At 45.2% G+C, this 16718-nt stretch overlaps 2 protein-coding genes across 2 annotated transcripts in view; one reads left to right on the top strand and one right to left on the bottom strand.

The window, feature by feature from the left end:
• Positions 1 to 1509: 1509 nt before the first annotated feature.
• Positions 1510 to 16718, bottom strand: part of T265_13744 (hypothetical protein) — a gene marked incomplete at both ends in the record, with an annotated part of 19376 nt that continues 4167 nt past the window's right edge. The window contains 6 exons of the mRNA XM_009170278.1: positions 1510 to 1700; positions 1741 to 1931; positions 3940 to 4014; positions 9801 to 9855; positions 9904 to 10020; positions 12421 to 12486. Of these exons, the coding sequence (XP_009168542.1) occupies positions 1512 to 1700; positions 1741 to 1931; positions 3940 to 4014; positions 9801 to 9855; positions 9904 to 10020; positions 12421 to 12486 (693 nt within the window). The remainder of the gene's footprint in view (positions 1701 to 1740; positions 1932 to 3939; positions 4015 to 9800; positions 9856 to 9903; positions 10021 to 12420; positions 12487 to 16718) is intronic.
• T265_05291 (hypothetical protein) lies at positions 8648 to 16693 on the top strand (the record flags this gene model as incomplete). Its single annotated transcript, XM_009170266.1, has 2 exons — positions 8648 to 8682; positions 16402 to 16693. The coding sequence occupies 2 exons, from the start codon at positions 8648 to 8650 to the stop codon at positions 16691 to 16693; spliced, it is 327 nt and encodes a 108-aa protein (XP_009168530.1).

The raw sequence follows: 16718 nt of genomic DNA, 5'->3' as shown, positions 1-16718 counted from the left end.
TCTTCGAGATATAGCAATGGTAACAATAGCTGACCGGTCTTAACATGCATGAATGAATAGCAGACGTAAACTGCAGACCGTTTATGAGCAAACAACGGGACGTTAGGTTGAGCGAATTCGACGGCCTCCGCTGTCCACAGAATCCTTCTCTTCACAAATTCAGCTTCCCATTTCGTCTCTCGGTTTACTGGTATATGAATCCGGTCAACAGCTGAAGCGGTCGCAATCCGACTAGCCCGTCCAATCACTCCCTTCCGCACAGTGCCGTACTCCATGCTAGTCTGACCCCGTCCGATGTAGCCGTGAACTCATCTAGGGAGTTTCCAGTGGCATGGTCCCAACAAGAAAAGTGGGAACAATGAGATGGGTGTTCAAAGGACAATATCTATACGCTGGGCACTGAGAACAAGATATTGCGCACCAGTTCAGCTGCCACAAGCTGTCTTCTGGAAACCAGTTTTTTTTCTGCGAAAATGACGGAAGTAGCAATTTATTTGTGTATGTGCAATTCATGGTAGTAGTAGTAGTAGAAGTAGCACTATGACCCATCACCTCATTCAGGCAAAATGATGTGTAGTTGATGGATAGGAACAAGGAGGTGTTTCCATCCCTGAAAGACGGCACCATACAACCCATTAAATATGAGCACATCAGTAATGGTTCATTAATTGGTCCTGAGTTGGGTTAAACTAAATTACTTGAGCCTCCTAGCGATAGGTCTACAGTAAAGGTAAACTAGATCTGCGTTCCAAGTATTTCATCGGGAGAGTTACCTGGGAATCAAAAATTGGTTCTTATAAGGGGGTTCTTTTTAAAGGTCTTGTTCGACGGATAGAGACAATACTCAGTTTCTCCCTCTTCCCGGTCCGTTGTTGGTAGTTCAAAAACTTCTTTACGCCTAGTCTTTAGCTGAGTCCTCTTAGTTGCAACTTGCGCCCGAACCTCGTTCTGGACTACTGGGGCTTTTCACAGAGGTTAGCCATCGACACGAATTCCGTTGTTAGAGGAATATTGTCAGATCTGTCAACCTAAACCATACAAGATTAGGTTGTGTGACATCCCCGGCTGTCGGAGCCAAAAAAACTCCATTGAAATTGAAGCCCTATGACCCATAGGACAGAGATCCTTTTCGAAAAAAGGGAAAATAAAATAACCGTTCAGCCATGAGCCTTTTCGGTGAATGGCCGCCGTACAACTAGGAGCAACCACGAGGCTTGAGAGCAGCGACCGAGACGAACGACGGGCCGTCCAGTCAGTAAGTTAACGCCTTAACCAATGAACCATCTCGAGCTCATCGATTCCGAAAACCGAATAATCAGATGCTACTAAATCCAGCCGAATAGTTAAAGCTACGAGAGATCCTTGTACCGCCCTTAAAGATCAAGCAATAATACAGCGTTTACAAAATATGCGAATGGCGCTATTTTTATTTCGTGATAGCTAATTTATAGTGTGCAAGGTCCTCATCAGACACGGTGGCAGGAGCACCGCACATGAGATCTTTTCCGTCAGCAACTTTCGGAAATGCGATGACGTCTCGTATTGTTTTGGTGTTTAGAAGTATCGCAAACAGTCGATCTAAACCTGAAAGAGAGGTTAATGAAAGACACGATGAGTGAGTTACCTAGAGCAATGCCTCCGTGGGGTGGAGCTCCGGACTTTAAAGCCTTGATGAAGTAATCCATGAATTTTGTATCTTCCTGTGAAACACGATATCACACTCACAAACGATAGACATACCCTGAGAATCGTCGATAACACGTATTCTTGCAAAGACCCGTCATGGATACGGATAGAACCACCGCCTATCTCTTGGCCGTTGCATACCAGATCATAATGCTGCCCGACCACTTTACCGGGATCCGTATAAATGAAGTCCAGAGTCTCCGATGTGGGTGCAGTGAACGGATGATGAACTGACTCCCAAGTCCCTGAAATCACAGAAATCGCCTGAAAATGATCGACTGACATGAGCGAATCACAGCATTCGGTGCATTTCGCCCGAAAAATGGCAAAATTGCAAAGGACTGGAACCATTACAAAGGCTATAATCGTCACACAATGATGCAATACCATAAAATTAACGGCTGATGTACCGGTGATTCAGTTACACTAATAAAGAGGAATTTCATCTTCTCCGTGTTATCGTCCGCGAGTTTCGCTTAAATTCCAAATAACTGCGCAGACCAAGCAACTGCACTCGTCCTTTAGGTATAGATATTCACTTTATCTCATTCTGAACCCAGTGATGGGTCTAGATTTGGTACAATGGACTCTTAATATCGGGAGCCGAACTAGAAGACCACCCCGACTGCAAATAAGTCGCTCTAACAGAAGCGTTCGCAAAATAGGTCCCCAGGAAGGCTACTATTCAACCAGTTTTATAAGGACCATTTGTCAGCCTGCGAACACTCTCCAACAACACATACTCGGCTCGTTTGGGTGTAGTTGGCAGTACAGATAGTTTTGCACTCATTCACACAACACACTATTGAATCCTAAAATGAATAAACTTTGTGAGGCCAGGGTTCGACGCTTGGATTCATTGAACAAACCGCAATTATTCGGGTACACCGGCCACTAAACGCAATCCAAACACCGTGTCTGGTAGTAAAAATCAGGCCTGCGTATCAACAGTGGTAAGATTTATGCCACTTATTCCGCCTGAAAATTTATCCCCAAATGTAGAACTTCAAGAGGCCAGATGGCATCCATAGGTATCAGAGGGGAATCAGTTTTTCTTAAAGGAGGAAAAAGCTCCACCATTGGCAACCAGCCCCAGTTCGTGAACGGGACTGGTGCAAAACCGCTGTATGTGCTTTCATACATGGTAATAGTTCATCATCCGAGTTAGTCCTGAAATTATTGTCTCCGTTCCGGTTTCCTTTACTCTCTATTGAGATGCCAGTAGCATTCGAGAGTTGCACGCCATACCGCTGCGTTGTCTCGTGCTGCGCCCACAAAATTGAGTTTTGTGTGGATGCCTAACTAAAGATAGACCCAAAATTTCATAGTTCATAAGCTAGAAGCAAGTTAAAAACTGCAACTCATTATCACAATGCGCGTGGAAGCCGTGTTGTAGCAACTAGGACACAGATTGAGACCCACTAGCTCATTGGAAATCGAGGAAAAAAGGTTTCATTTACAGGCCACTGGGTACACTTTTGTCCGTAAAACCTGTGCACAAGCCAAGGTTTATATTCAAGAAATGCGAAAGTGGCATGCTGCTCCCAAGGGAGTGCCGGAAAAAACGTCCCTGCAGTCAACTGGGTCAAGGGGAACAAAACACAAATAGGGGTGTACGGCAACGTTTGGAGCAAAGTGACAGACCCATACTAGTGATGTGGATTGTAAAAAATTAGTCTGCAGAAATACTGAATCGTCGACTGGGAGATAACTAGTCGTCACATTCAAATGTATCAATAATTTTTACTTTACTTGGTTAGACGTCTTCTTTGTTGTTCAGAAAAGCTCCGGGATAATCCGAAGGCAGACAACCTCCGACAGCCGACGCTGGTGAATTTCACGCCACTGTGTTGATCAGGCTAGCGTTCGACACCAAAAAAACGACCGGCTGAATCTCTTTTTATCCACACCGGGAGCCGAAAGTGGCTCTCCATCACAAGTCTATGTATGGAACTGCGTAATCAAGGCAAACTGTGAACCGGACTTCATGGTCGCGCTGTTGCACCCTCTAAGCTTGTACCTCCTCTTTATCATCCCTAAAAATTCGGTTCACCCAGGTCGATGCAAACGAAAATTGTGGTAGAGTTGAGAATTTGTTTCACGATCGACCCTACATGCACTGGTGTTAATTTCGAAAACACGGGCTAGTTATGCATTGAGGTCACTCAGTAAAAACAAATTCAATCATGTAAGATGCAGGTTTCGATGCAGAGAAACTAAACAAAAAGGCGTGGCCTGAATGATAATTCCTACCTGTTTCTGTTCGTTCGAATAGTGGAAAATCATAAACCCACAAGAAATGGAATCCAGGCTGGTATATCGGCACACCTGAAACAAAAAGTTAACAGAAATTCAGATTTGTGGGGAAATGAAGGATTTCAGGTGCAGCTTCACGGGAACCCAACAATATACCGGATTGTGAATTTACACGTTGTAATACATGCGTTTGCACCCAATGATTGGTGATCTAACTGAAGCTGACTTGAATGCAGTCTTCCTTCCAGCAGCTCAACCTCCATGTGAAATACTCGCTTTCTGTAAACACTCCAGGGGAATTGGGCCAGTGTAGGATAGGTGATCGCATCAGAGGGACCAAGTCAAGGAATAGCAGAATAACTGATCTCACGCAAGTAATCAGCAAGACGGAGCACTGCACTTCAACCATATTCGGTCAGTCGGCTCCTAGACAGATAACTCCAATATCTTGGCACGGTCAACGACATTTGAGTAAATCAGAACGTGAGACTCGTGAAAAAAACGTCACTAATGAATAACTCAACAAAATAAGTTGTAGAGACTTTTGTAAGAAAGATGCGAAAATCCAAGTCTTCCAGAAGAAAACATCATTTTTAAGCTAAGGCGACTCATCACGACAAAGTTCCTATGCAACGCCTTTACTAATAGCGACAATACGTTTAGTGAAGACGCAAGAATATCGCGAGATATTGTTTGGTGACAGGCTGAAGAAGTTATTAAAAAAAGAGGTGGGTGATAAAGGTCAAGTCGGTAGCTAAAGCCCTGCAAATCGTTACAATCTGTTTGCCCACTGTTCCAATATTGGGTAGTGAATGTTTTCAGTCATTCAGTTCATGGTATAGACGCAGACAGAAAGTGGTGTGGAAACTTCGCTATTTGTTTGGATGAGAAAATCCAGTTCGGAAACCAGCCGGTATATTCGCGTTAGAAGGTTGAGACACATCCGACACTGTTCCTATGAATATTCTGACATGATGTATCCCCAGTGGGTATCAAATAAACGTTGATCCAAGAGAGGGGGGCTCGAACTAAGCTGATCCGACCTCACGACATTTCCTAATGGAAGGATGGGTGTCAAGAACGAACCGGTTAAAAGTTGATCCCGTGGATTCTAAATCCATGAGATCCTTTCTACATAAGAGCTTTTACCGTTTGTATCCTGTATCAAATTAGCAAAGAGGCGATGCTCACTGAAACCTTATACTCCCTTAAAATTGATGTATGTTGTGTCTCCCAAAACACGCATACAAGACCAAGCGTAGTTACGCATCTCAGAACGCCAAAACGAACTCATATTTCTCCCTCCGTGTGGCCGGTGATCCACAAATAATGACTCGTGGAATATATCACGTGGGAGTTGCATCCATCCCCAAAGCTGAACGCGCTCTGCTGGATTGGATTCCAGTGAACAGTCGTCTTTGCACTGTCCGGTGATCCAAATCAATCAAACCCAATGCCTGTTGACATAAAAAACGGTGTCTGTTTGTGGTGTGTTGTTTTATGCCGCAAAGGACTGCAGTTCTGATTCTGAGAAGAATACTTACTATCGAGAGCCAAACCCAATGCCTGTTGACTGTTTGTCTGTCTGCCTGTCTGTTTGTAATGTGTCGTTTTATGCCCCAACGGATTCTGAGAAGAATACTTACTATCGAGAGCTATACGAGTTCACTCGTCAAGCAAGAAACATTGCGATTCTTGCGGGCAATATGAATGCCCAAGTCCGTCGTCTGAGCTCCTTGGTATCACATCTGTTCAGTCGGCTCGGAGTCAATGATCGTAGCATAGACAATGGAGAGCGACTCTTCTAGATGAATGCTAATCATCAACTGTTTCTGGCCAGGACAGATTTCTAACAGAAACATTCGCATCGCGTAACCTGGCGGTCATCAAATGCAACTCAGTTGGATTACGTGGCCATCAGCCACTGGTAGAGAGCTACAGCTCAAGACTACCGTTCCTTCCGGGGCGCACAACGTGATCCTGATCTCGTTGTCGCGCGAGCACGCCTAGGCGTTCTTTTCTCTTCAGGCCCTCCCAGATCTGCAACAGACATCTCAGTCCACCATCTTCGGAGAACCAGCATAGCTCAACAGTATCGATCTGAGCTAGCTCAAAAACTCTATACAGTGAACCAAAACTTTACTGGTAGCGGTCACGCGGACAAATCTCGGCAAAATGTGAATGGAGCTATGCTAGGGGCATTCAGTGCTCTGTCCGGCTTCCCTAAAACGACCAAATGACCACTGGATATCATCGGGACCGCTGGTCATGATTAATGCCAGGAAATTTATACCAGCAGGCAACGAGTACGACGTCGAACACTAATCCCTCCAATGCCAATTCGTGAAAAGCATAGGAAAAGACCGAGAGTTCTGGTGGACATTGGGAGCACGGGAGACAGAAACATCCGTGTCCTATACTAGCTGAATGACCGACTGGCCCTAGGAAACTATAAGTGAAAACGGCGACGCACTAATTCACCCGCAAAAAGGTCGACTAGAAAGATGGACCAAACACTTCGTTAAACAGTTCAGCTGGCCTACTGCAACAGCCCGTGAAGATAGTGCATACGGGCGAATTAATGAATAAAGTGTGAAATATCCCTATTAAAACGTGAAGAGGTACCAGGACCGGACGGTATGTATCTAGCCCTCCTCAAAAGAGGTGGGGAATGCCTTGTTACCATTTGAGAAGGCTCTTTGGTGCGATATGAAATGAAAAATCCCTACAGCACGGATCAAGTCGATCTTCAAAAAGTGTACGTAAACACTGCAAAAAACCACCGTGGGGCCGGCCTGGAGGCTCTGGCATCGAAGGTGCTCTTTTGTCTTATCCTTCGAAGGTTGACTGACACAGACCCATTAAAACCAAACTAGGTTCCGTCCTGCAAGCGGATGCATCGATCACATTTTCACCCTCTGATAGATTCTAGAACGACGACACTAAGTCCAGCAACCAACAATGGTTGCCTTCGTTGACTTGAAAGCTGTCTTTGACTCTGTGGACGGTCGAGCACTGTGGCAGTCTGTGGAGCAAAGGTATCCCATAAATTCTTGACCTACCCTAAGGTGCTGGACACCAACTCCCGCGGACGTGTGAAGGTCTGTGGGAAGCTTTCGCGTGAGTTTTCCACACAGTGTTGTCAGACAAGAGTGTCCTCTTTCACCATTCCTAGTCAACTTCGTCGTTGGTCCGATTGTTGAAGACCCACTAACAGTCTCTAATGCACGGGGCATTAGCTCACAGATATCGAGTAAGCAAGCGACACAGCTCTTCTTGGATCTGACGCCGTGGTAATGCAAACAATAGTAGATAATCTAAATAATTCTGCCTCAAGGTTTGGCATGTGCTTCACACCTGCAAAGTGTAAAGTGCTACTGCAAGGCTAGATGGGTTCGAACCCTAACATCGTGTCTGTGGATGAGCCAACTGAGTTAGTAGACAAGTTGATCTACCCGGTCAGTCCCGGTGGTCTAGCGAAAGATGCTATTTCCACCAAGATTGAGAGGTCCAGAGCAGATTCTGTGAACCCGCAGCACCTGTGGTATAGGCGTCATATTAGCTTATCCGTCGAGGGTCAAGTTTACAATCTTGTGTCGCGCTTTATGTTGCTATACGGATAAGAAACCTGGCCGCCATGCGCCGAAGACGTCAAAATACTCTCAATGTTTGACCATCGATGTCTTCGGAGCATTACCCGAGTCTGGTAGGAACAGTGATATTGAAGTACGCCGAATGGTTTTTGGAAGAAATAGCTCACCCACGAACCGATCACACCCCGCACGTTGCGCTGGCTTGCTCATGTGCTCCGTATGCCAGTCGACCGATTTCCTCGAAAGACTGTTTTCACACAACCACGCGGTGGAAACGAGTCAGGGAAGGTCAAACAATATCTTGGCACCAAAGTATGAAGGCCATTACCAGTAAAATCAGGCCGCATTCCTGGATGGGGACCCAGAGATGGGACACACCTACGGTTGGAGACATGGCCCAGTCGAGCCCTCAATGACACTCGTGCATCCAAGCTATTGAATCCAACTCACAGCACCCTTCCAAATCTCCCAGATTAAAAGTTCACTGACAACCCTATAGTTACGCGTCAATCATATCAGCTCCCGCAACCAATGCGCAGCTGTCTACCCCATCTCTCAAATCCGCAGTGAATGAAACTGTGGAAATCATGACCACTGTACGATAGGTACGCGGTTCTTACAGCTGATAATGATTATGAGGATGATGCTGGGTCCACAAGGAGGTTATTAATGGGGTAGAGGTAGGGAGAGAAACCTATATGAAGAAATAAAGGAGGAGTCAGTAGTAGCCCTTTTTCGCATATCCTCCCCACTGTAAGCAAGAAGTAGGGCAACCCGGCTGATGGTACCACACGATGGTCGATGTGGCATGAGTTCATTTGTATATGTGTGCAATTCATGGTTGTACGTGGGTGATGATACTGCCAGGGCTCGCACACCTAAACAGAAGGACGATTAGTGTCCTCAGCAAGAGTCTTTGGCTCAAAAGGCTGACCTCTAGGCAGTGGTGTTTGGCAGGAAATGCAAGTGCACTTCACTTTTTACAGAACAAGCCAACACATGCTCCAACGCCCAACCTGGAGGACCCGGAGACTGTGTTCATCAGAACTCTAAACATTCACCAACCTTGTATGACTCTGTGAGTGTCGCGCGGACATCCTAAGTATAGCTCAATGAGTGGCAGTGGTACACAAACCGTCACACCACGGTAAGTTCCAGATATTCGTAAATGGACATAGATATATCCAGAGTAACGCAGTACTACTAAAGTTACAAATAACCGAAATGTCTGTCATCAATTCAGTAAGCAAAAAAACAGACAGTTCACAGATGTTTCTACAGGCAATTCCGCCCAATCATGATTCCCTCACTGGATTGTATGCATGAAGGCTCCGATACAGCATATATTCCACCTGACTCAGCACAACTGGGTTTTCTGTTTGTAGTGAAAAGTGATCTCAGTCGACAAAACAAAAGATGTGTTCATCTGATTCAAAAATCTCTAGAAATGCAAACAGCTTGTTCCGGTCGTTCAGAGTGAAGCTGGATTTTGCTACACCATCCGAATTACAGTATCATTCACGATGTATTTGCTGTGATGTGGCGCCCCCGAGCTATTCTTCTTGTTGCATAGTGACGATGTCCACTAACTCGAAATTACAACTCCATAGTGCATTTCCCCTCGTAGCGGTCGGTTTCTACAAGAAAGTTCTAAGGACCGCGTAGTGTATGTCCCTCAAGGGAGACAGCACGAGTCTGGCTGGTCCGGAGGATACATGCACTAGTGGTGGAACACCATAGTCTACAGGATCGCCGTGTGGTAATCAGGCAATAATGTTCCTACACTGGCGATAATGTCATTGATTACTATTCTCGTACGAAGCATACAACATGGCGACCACCCGATAGGGTTTGCGTTCATTTTTTAGCTTGCTTAGCGTGGTGACAACGCATTTAGTTGAAAGAGAGAGAAGCCCGCCGAGCCGTGGGTGATATCTCGGTGAATGACAACGCAAGTGAGCAACCGACCACTCACGGTTGATACGGCTACCTTTGGGTTCATACAAAAACGACGTAACTTGGCTGGCTAGCCACCAGTCTAACAGCGCACAAACGGGGTCAGTTTACCTTGACCACCAGCACAATACAAACTGCAAAAAGGCGTGCTCCGCACTAGTGAGATTTCACTGGATGCATTTATAGCACAAGCGACTGATGATGTACTGAGAACAGCACTGGTTTGCCCATTTCTTCCACAGTTGCTCTGTTGGTACTTTGATGGAGTTCCAAGCAAATAAACTAAATAGTCAATGGATGGGAACTAACCTTTTGAATCCAGTGCAGCGGCCAAATGTGTACGTGCCAATCCGAGAGCTTTCAGCTGTTGAGAAGATTAAAGCAGAGTAGAGAGAATATGCAAAAGACAAACCTCCTTTTCACTGCTTCCTTGGACGAACACGATCGTTTCACCCGGATCGGCTTTCAGGGATTCAACAAGTGTCAAGTGATCACCGCAACCGGGAGATACCTCGAAGTACGACACGCGCTTGAATAAAACGAAACGGAATGTAGCTTGAAAATTTTGTAATAAACCGTTCGTACCTACACGGTTTATGCAACGGAGCTAGGATACTCAGAATTGAGTATGAGAATAAAGATAAAACAGAAAATATTAGATTAATGCTCTATGTGGATCGTCTTCCATAAAAAACAAACATTTGAGCTGGGATATAGATATCGATATTCACAACGACCTACAACTCAACATGGTCTCGATTTGTCAGACGACACCCCGGTGTGTGGGTTTGACAAAGCCGCGTCTATAGACTTCCGCACACTCGTGGTGCATGAAAATGGTTAAAATACGCATAACGTCTATTAAATTACTAGTGAACCGTTTTCGCCTGTGAACCCCCACAGCATACCACCGATTGTATTGATGTTTCAAGCCTAAATGGAAGGTCACTAGATGTTCAGTGTTAATATGAGAAACATGGGTAAAATAGTGAGTCTCAAGCGTCCATTACGGGTCAGTTCGGTTTTCTAGTACGAGTGGAATGATAAACAAACTGCAAATCATCACCATACAACAACAACGTGGGCGTTGATACCCCAGCGCAGAATGGCAAGCGTAAAAAGGAGTTGCTTGCAATTATCGGTGCGCACGTGGAAAATAAGTTCCCACACAGAAAGTAGTGTATCGGTTTTAGAGTAGGAATTGGACTCCTTCAGGTTTGTGATGACGTCAGTGGTATTTACACAATCAGAGAAACGGGTTGCGTCAAAGTTTCATTTCTTAGCTGTCTTGGTGCCAGCTGTTTAAGATAATTCCTCTTGTGAGCGTCCGTTTTGCCGCACGATGAACAGTAATTCGTTGCGGGGTAAATTTAGACGGCGAATCGGTCCGTTCATAAAATGACCCAAGATGAATCGTTCTACCATAGGGCGAAATGTCGCCAAACTCATTGTCCAAAGAAAATTTCACGCAGCTCCAGGCGTTTGAACAAAGTTTGAACAAAGTTCCATTCCCAACTTTCATGTATACCCCAAAGACTACCATCGTCAACGATAACAACAAACACACCAACAGTAGCAGTAACCTTGGCATTGAAGTCACTGTCAGAAGATACATCAAACATAACTGCGAACTAGACCATTTTCAGCAACTGAGGCGAATATGAACTGTGTGGACGAAAATATCACACTATTGAAACACAAGCATCGATGGCCGGTTGTGCCGGAATGGAGACTAATCCCGAGTCTCAGAGCGAAAAGATGATAAGCACTGATTAGTTCATCACCACGTCACCGTCATTAACAGCAAAACACCAGTAATACATCCTGATGTCTAACTGACATGTAACATGTCGAGGGGAGGTGACTCAGCGCACTGCCGAAATTCTCTCAACTTGAATAAACAATCACTTCACAAACGTGAAGGACATTATCCAGCTATCATAGACTAGGACGTAGATATTTAGAATCTGTCCTGTATGAATGACCCACGAAGCAAATGTCACACCACCCCTCCCGTTACCCAAATGGACTGCTGCAATTCGACAACAGGTTACTCGAAACGTGCTCCGACCCCATCCGGGTCGTTTGATCTCTTCCTTGATTGCAGAGACCAGATTTCTGACCCATATAACAATATGGAGCACACAGCAGCATTTTGAACCCGAATATAGACAGATGAGCTGATGTTACGTCTGCGTCACAGGTGAAACAAGTTCATAAAAGCTGCTCTGGCTTATCCATTCCGGGTGAAAATATCATCCTTAACTAGACCACCGGGACGGCTACACAAATCTCTCTACTACTTCATTCGAATTGGCCGCAAGTGTGCGATTCTGGTCCGAGCACACCCACTTTTTCAGCAGCACTCTGAGCTTTTCAAGTGGTAAGCGCATGTCAAACTGTGAAGCAGAATTATTTACACTTTTGTTTTTTTAGTTAAACTATGGGTAAAAATTTAGACAGCATAAATAAAACACAAATCTAGGTTGATATAGATGTACATGAACTGCACTCGAAATCATATCGGCTCATGTGAATTTCAAATCGTTAGAGAATGAGGTTTTAATAAATGAGTCAAAACCGAACCGCCCAGGCCATAGACAGCTACAGTGGAGTCGGCTGGATAGCTAAAGAGATCGAGCGCCTCAAGGACCATCACAAAGTGCTTCCATCCTTTCATATGGACATCGTGAGGATAAAAGTCCCATTACTGAGGAGAAGCGCGTCAATCGTTTCAAACCCCTTCCAAAAATACATTCAGATAATGGGGTTAATACATCGTAAAAACAGGAAAAACTTCGAGTAGTTGCGATTCCCAACTGTCTAATGAGCAATGAAGTTGGCATACTTGTTTTTCACATACGACCTGAGGATGGGCAAGCCGATGGCAAAAAAACCCCATACAACAGGTCTTAGACAATGGACTTACCACACCGGTGATAGACATCACATCGCGTACAATGTTCGCCCAATCACCACTGTCCAGAGCGGAAACCTGAAGAAAAGACGATCAAAAAGTCCCGTGTATACGCAAAGTGGAGTAATGTCACATACTAGGTTAAAATTCTTGGACAGCATAAACTTTTTGAGTTTGCACGATGGACATAAACGGAACCAATTCATTTGCATCCAGTATTTGTGGATATAATGCAAAAGATCCACCACAGCAGTCAAAAAAGTTGAGGTAAGGTAACATTAGCCCCATGGTATACAAATCGTATGAACCTACACCTATGTAACCAATAACTAAGGAAGGTATGGTTGATCAAAAAGAGTACAGTAACGCCAGGACTATCGTCCTCATTGAGATCCATCAAGTGGACATAAATGAGATCCGTCAAGCGATCCCTTAGCTAACAATCATTGATGATCCACGTCAGAACCACACGACCGCAACTGTTCAAAACAATGCAGAGAGTAGCTCACGTTGTTTTAGCGCCTGACAGAGTGAATATTTGGTCAACGCAACCTCTACCAGGCCGGAACCCAGCTTGCTGATTTCGAGTCAGTGTTTTACAAGCCACCATAAGACGACAAAGGATATGTGACGCCAACAATCTCGTTACGACCGTGGTCGGGCTGATCCTCCCCATTCACTCACGCTAACTACGAGACCTTTTTGGGTACTATTATAGTCTTTCTCCAGTTGTTTGGAACAGCCTCCTTTTCCCAAATTCGGACAAACATGAGACAAGCATTGACTGAGGACTTCATCCCAACTCTTAACAATGCGGGTGGGAGGTCACCCGGACCAGAAGCTCGGTGGCACCTGAGAAAACATATGCAGTCACAAGCCTCCGAGGTCGCAAAGGGTTACACGTCCACCTTCCAGGGTTCTACGTCAGCTGTAGGCTCCAGATTAGTGGCTGCTGATGGCCACGATAACTACTGTCCGAAGTATTCGGCCCAACGGTCGAGTCGTTCATCTTTATTCAAGATGGTCGCTCCATTTTGATCTTTGATAGTTTCGCTCACAGGTGCTTTCTGAGGACCGGTCGCACGGATCAACTGAAATAATCTTCGAGGCACTACCGGCTTTCTAGGCCTCTTCCATCTCCTTAGCTTTTCGTATCTACCAGACTTCACGGTCTTTTTACACGCTTACTCACGCTTAAAATCTGATAATTCGTCGGGACCAGTGGGGATATTTCTTCGATATTTAAGCAGTACCACTGTTCGGTCTGGTATCCAGTGCTTGAATGGATCTGGTAGCGTCATGTCACAAGCAAAACTCCCAGCACTGTGCAAAGAGGCGGTGATCTCGTCCCAATATAAATCCGGTTCTAGTGGTGGAGCAGTTGAAAGAGACTCCAGAAGACGACTTTGGTGAATTCGGTTAACATTCTGATCTGCCAGTCCCTCAGTTGCTCAGCTATTTGTCCGCAAATTAAACGGCTCTGGAAGACGAAGGGAGAATCGACTTCAGTTTATTTAGAGATTACTTCAGTTTATTTCAAAAGTCAGTACTGGATAAAGATAGCCTGCAGTCAGCATATGGCTGAAGCACTCATTCCTCAATGTTTGCAAGTACCATTGTGAGGTTGAAAGAAGTTACATATACACACACCGCACACGTTTCAGAAACGGGTTACTGACGTCAAATACCAAACCCTGATTATAATAAGTGGCTTTTCTGGCACGCCATCAGCCCTCCAAAGGGTCCAAAGAGGGGTTGGGCAATCTCTGCACATTCCCAGGATTTTGCCTATTCCCCGTTCCTCCTGGACTCATACAGCTCCGCGTTGGTACTTTTTTTTCTTTCCCGCTCGATGTTTGAAATTTTATTGGGTTGTTTTGTTCCCGACTAACTGGACTATATCTCCAGGATGGCTTTGTCTGAGATCCAAATGTGGGTAGATGCTCTGTAACACAAACACAGAAACCAGTATTTTTCAGGATAATAAGGATTACATTCCATCGAACTCTCACATCGGTAGATGGATTAGCCGAAAGGAACTAGATTGGGTTGTTTTGATAAACCTGCTTTTTAGTAGGTTCTGAGAGCTTCCCGATGGCCAGGTGAGGTGAGTGCGTCTCCGAAAAGCACCAACGCAGTGATAGAAACTTGGAATCAGGAGCAAGTAGTAGTCAGCAACTGACTCATGTGATGTTGTTTATGGGTGCTTGAATCTAGCACAAAAGTGGAGGCACCCAGCGTTTGTTTTGTAGGTTGGTGCTTCATAGATCTGTGTGGTCAATATATGACTGCATCAGACGTGTCCATATGTCTCGATTCCATGTATCCCGGTAGAAGTTCTTGGATTCACTAGTGGCATCCAGTTGGCGTCAGATATTTAACACGGGTATCTTCATCCGTCTTGGTCTTGAACATACCATCCAACCCGATGAAATCAAATTATGTCCCGATAGAGAAACATTTGTGAGTGTTGTTTAATGAGTTCCCATACACTAATAGGCAGTTTACCGAGCCGTTGTCTTACACTGAACCTTCAATTTTTAGCACCTACCGAAAATCGTGTTTCACATTAATATCCCGTGACACAAAATCCGTCAATGTCTTTTTGAATGATCCGAAACCGGTCCTTTAAAAAGCTACCATGTATAATGCACTACCAGACAATAAGACCTATGTAGGATACTGACATCATCCAGTGATCTACCCCGCCAACTTTTCCCCCAAATTAGAAACCTCTCCTCCCCTAACGTCAGCAATTTGTATGACCCCGCAAGCTTCACCCACTTTATAGCGTGGGCGGTTCGCCTATTTGTGCCAATCAACACCAGGAATATTAATGAGCCAAAGGATTCGATGGCAGCTCAGTTATACGAATGTTAATTCGAATGTAGTGGGCCAGGCCCCTGCACTATCGAGTCATGAAAAATGAGATACGGTTCGCCTTTTGTGCCAATCAACACCAGGAATATTAATGAGCCAAAGGATTCGATGGCAGCTCAGTTATACGAATGTTAATTCGAATGTAGTGGGCCAGGCCCCTGCACTATCGAGTCATGAAAAATGAGATATTCCCGTCCTTTGTGAGTTGAATACAAGTCTTTTAGAAATATGTCACGTAACACTGCTTGTTAAAGGCAACCAAAAAACGAACTTTTCACGTGCTTAAGTACACGCGCCACGCATGTGCGTCTCATAAAACAGATCGTCGCTGCAGAAGCAGTAATCGGCGCTACTAAAGCAGATTATGCTAGCGCCAGACTCCCGTGGAAGACTGGACGTAGCAGTTAAGTGAGAACATGCTACTTATCTAATAAAAAGGACACGCATCTCCACGACCACGAATTTCAAACAGCAAACTGGTACAATCGACCTGAGTAACAAAAATATCTATATTCCTGCCGCCCCTATAAACTTTGCGATACTATTTGAGTAGTGTCTACCCCCCTCCGCAAATGTTCCAAAATACCGACCGGACCGCTATCTTTCGAACAAGCGTAAACAACCGCTCACACCTAATCCACTTTCACAGGATTCAGTCCGTTTGTCAGATCTTGTCCAGGTAGTATTCGGCATCCCACGCCTAGTATTGGGACGGGAAACATAAAGTAGGCCATAACGTATGGTGATGTGAGCATGCACTTGAGATGGAAGCCGCTGTTGCTGGAGTGTGGTAACCTATGCGTACAACAGGTCCTAATTGAAATATTTGAGAGACGGACGATACACCCGTATAAAACCTTTAAAATCGGTTACAGAGACGGTCACATAAATGGGTGACCAGAATTGACGACATTGTTCCATACGGCAAGTGCTCCGGCTCGGTCAGCTTCTTTGGAGGACCCGAGTCAAGGGAATATTGTTTTAAACTGCCATGTGGCACTATGTGGTGATGAGCTCCCATAAGTTGCGCTGGCTTTGTTACGTGCTCCGTATGCCAGTGGCCGACTTCCTCGAAAAACCCATTTTGTAGCACTATGTGTGAGCTCCCATAAGTTGCGCTGGCTTTGTTACGTGCTCCGTATGCCAGTGGCCGACTTCCTCGAAAAACCCATTTTGTACGTACTGGCGAAGCGCGAAAACGCGACAGGAAGGGTCAAACAATGACTTGGCAGAGAAGTGTGGCAGCCATTACCAGCAAAATCAACTGCGTCGATCAGGCCGTCTTCTGGATGGAGACCCCGAGATGGGACAGGTCGATGGCCCAGTACCATGTTCAGTGGCGCACATTAACCAAGACGTCAGCTTCAATACACAGCTTCCCTTCCTGACCTTCCTACTCCACTAACAACCAAGGCGTTTGGAGCAAATTC

This window comes from Opisthorchis viverrini (genome assembly GCF_000715545.1).
Source record: "Opisthorchis viverrini unplaced genomic scaffold opera_v5_99, whole genome shotgun sequence".
NCBI lineage: Eukaryota > Metazoa > Platyhelminthes > Trematoda > Opisthorchiida > Opisthorchiidae > Opisthorchis > Opisthorchis viverrini.
Note: the sequence above shows the minus strand (reverse complement) of the source record. Positions and strands in the feature narration are given on the sequence as shown.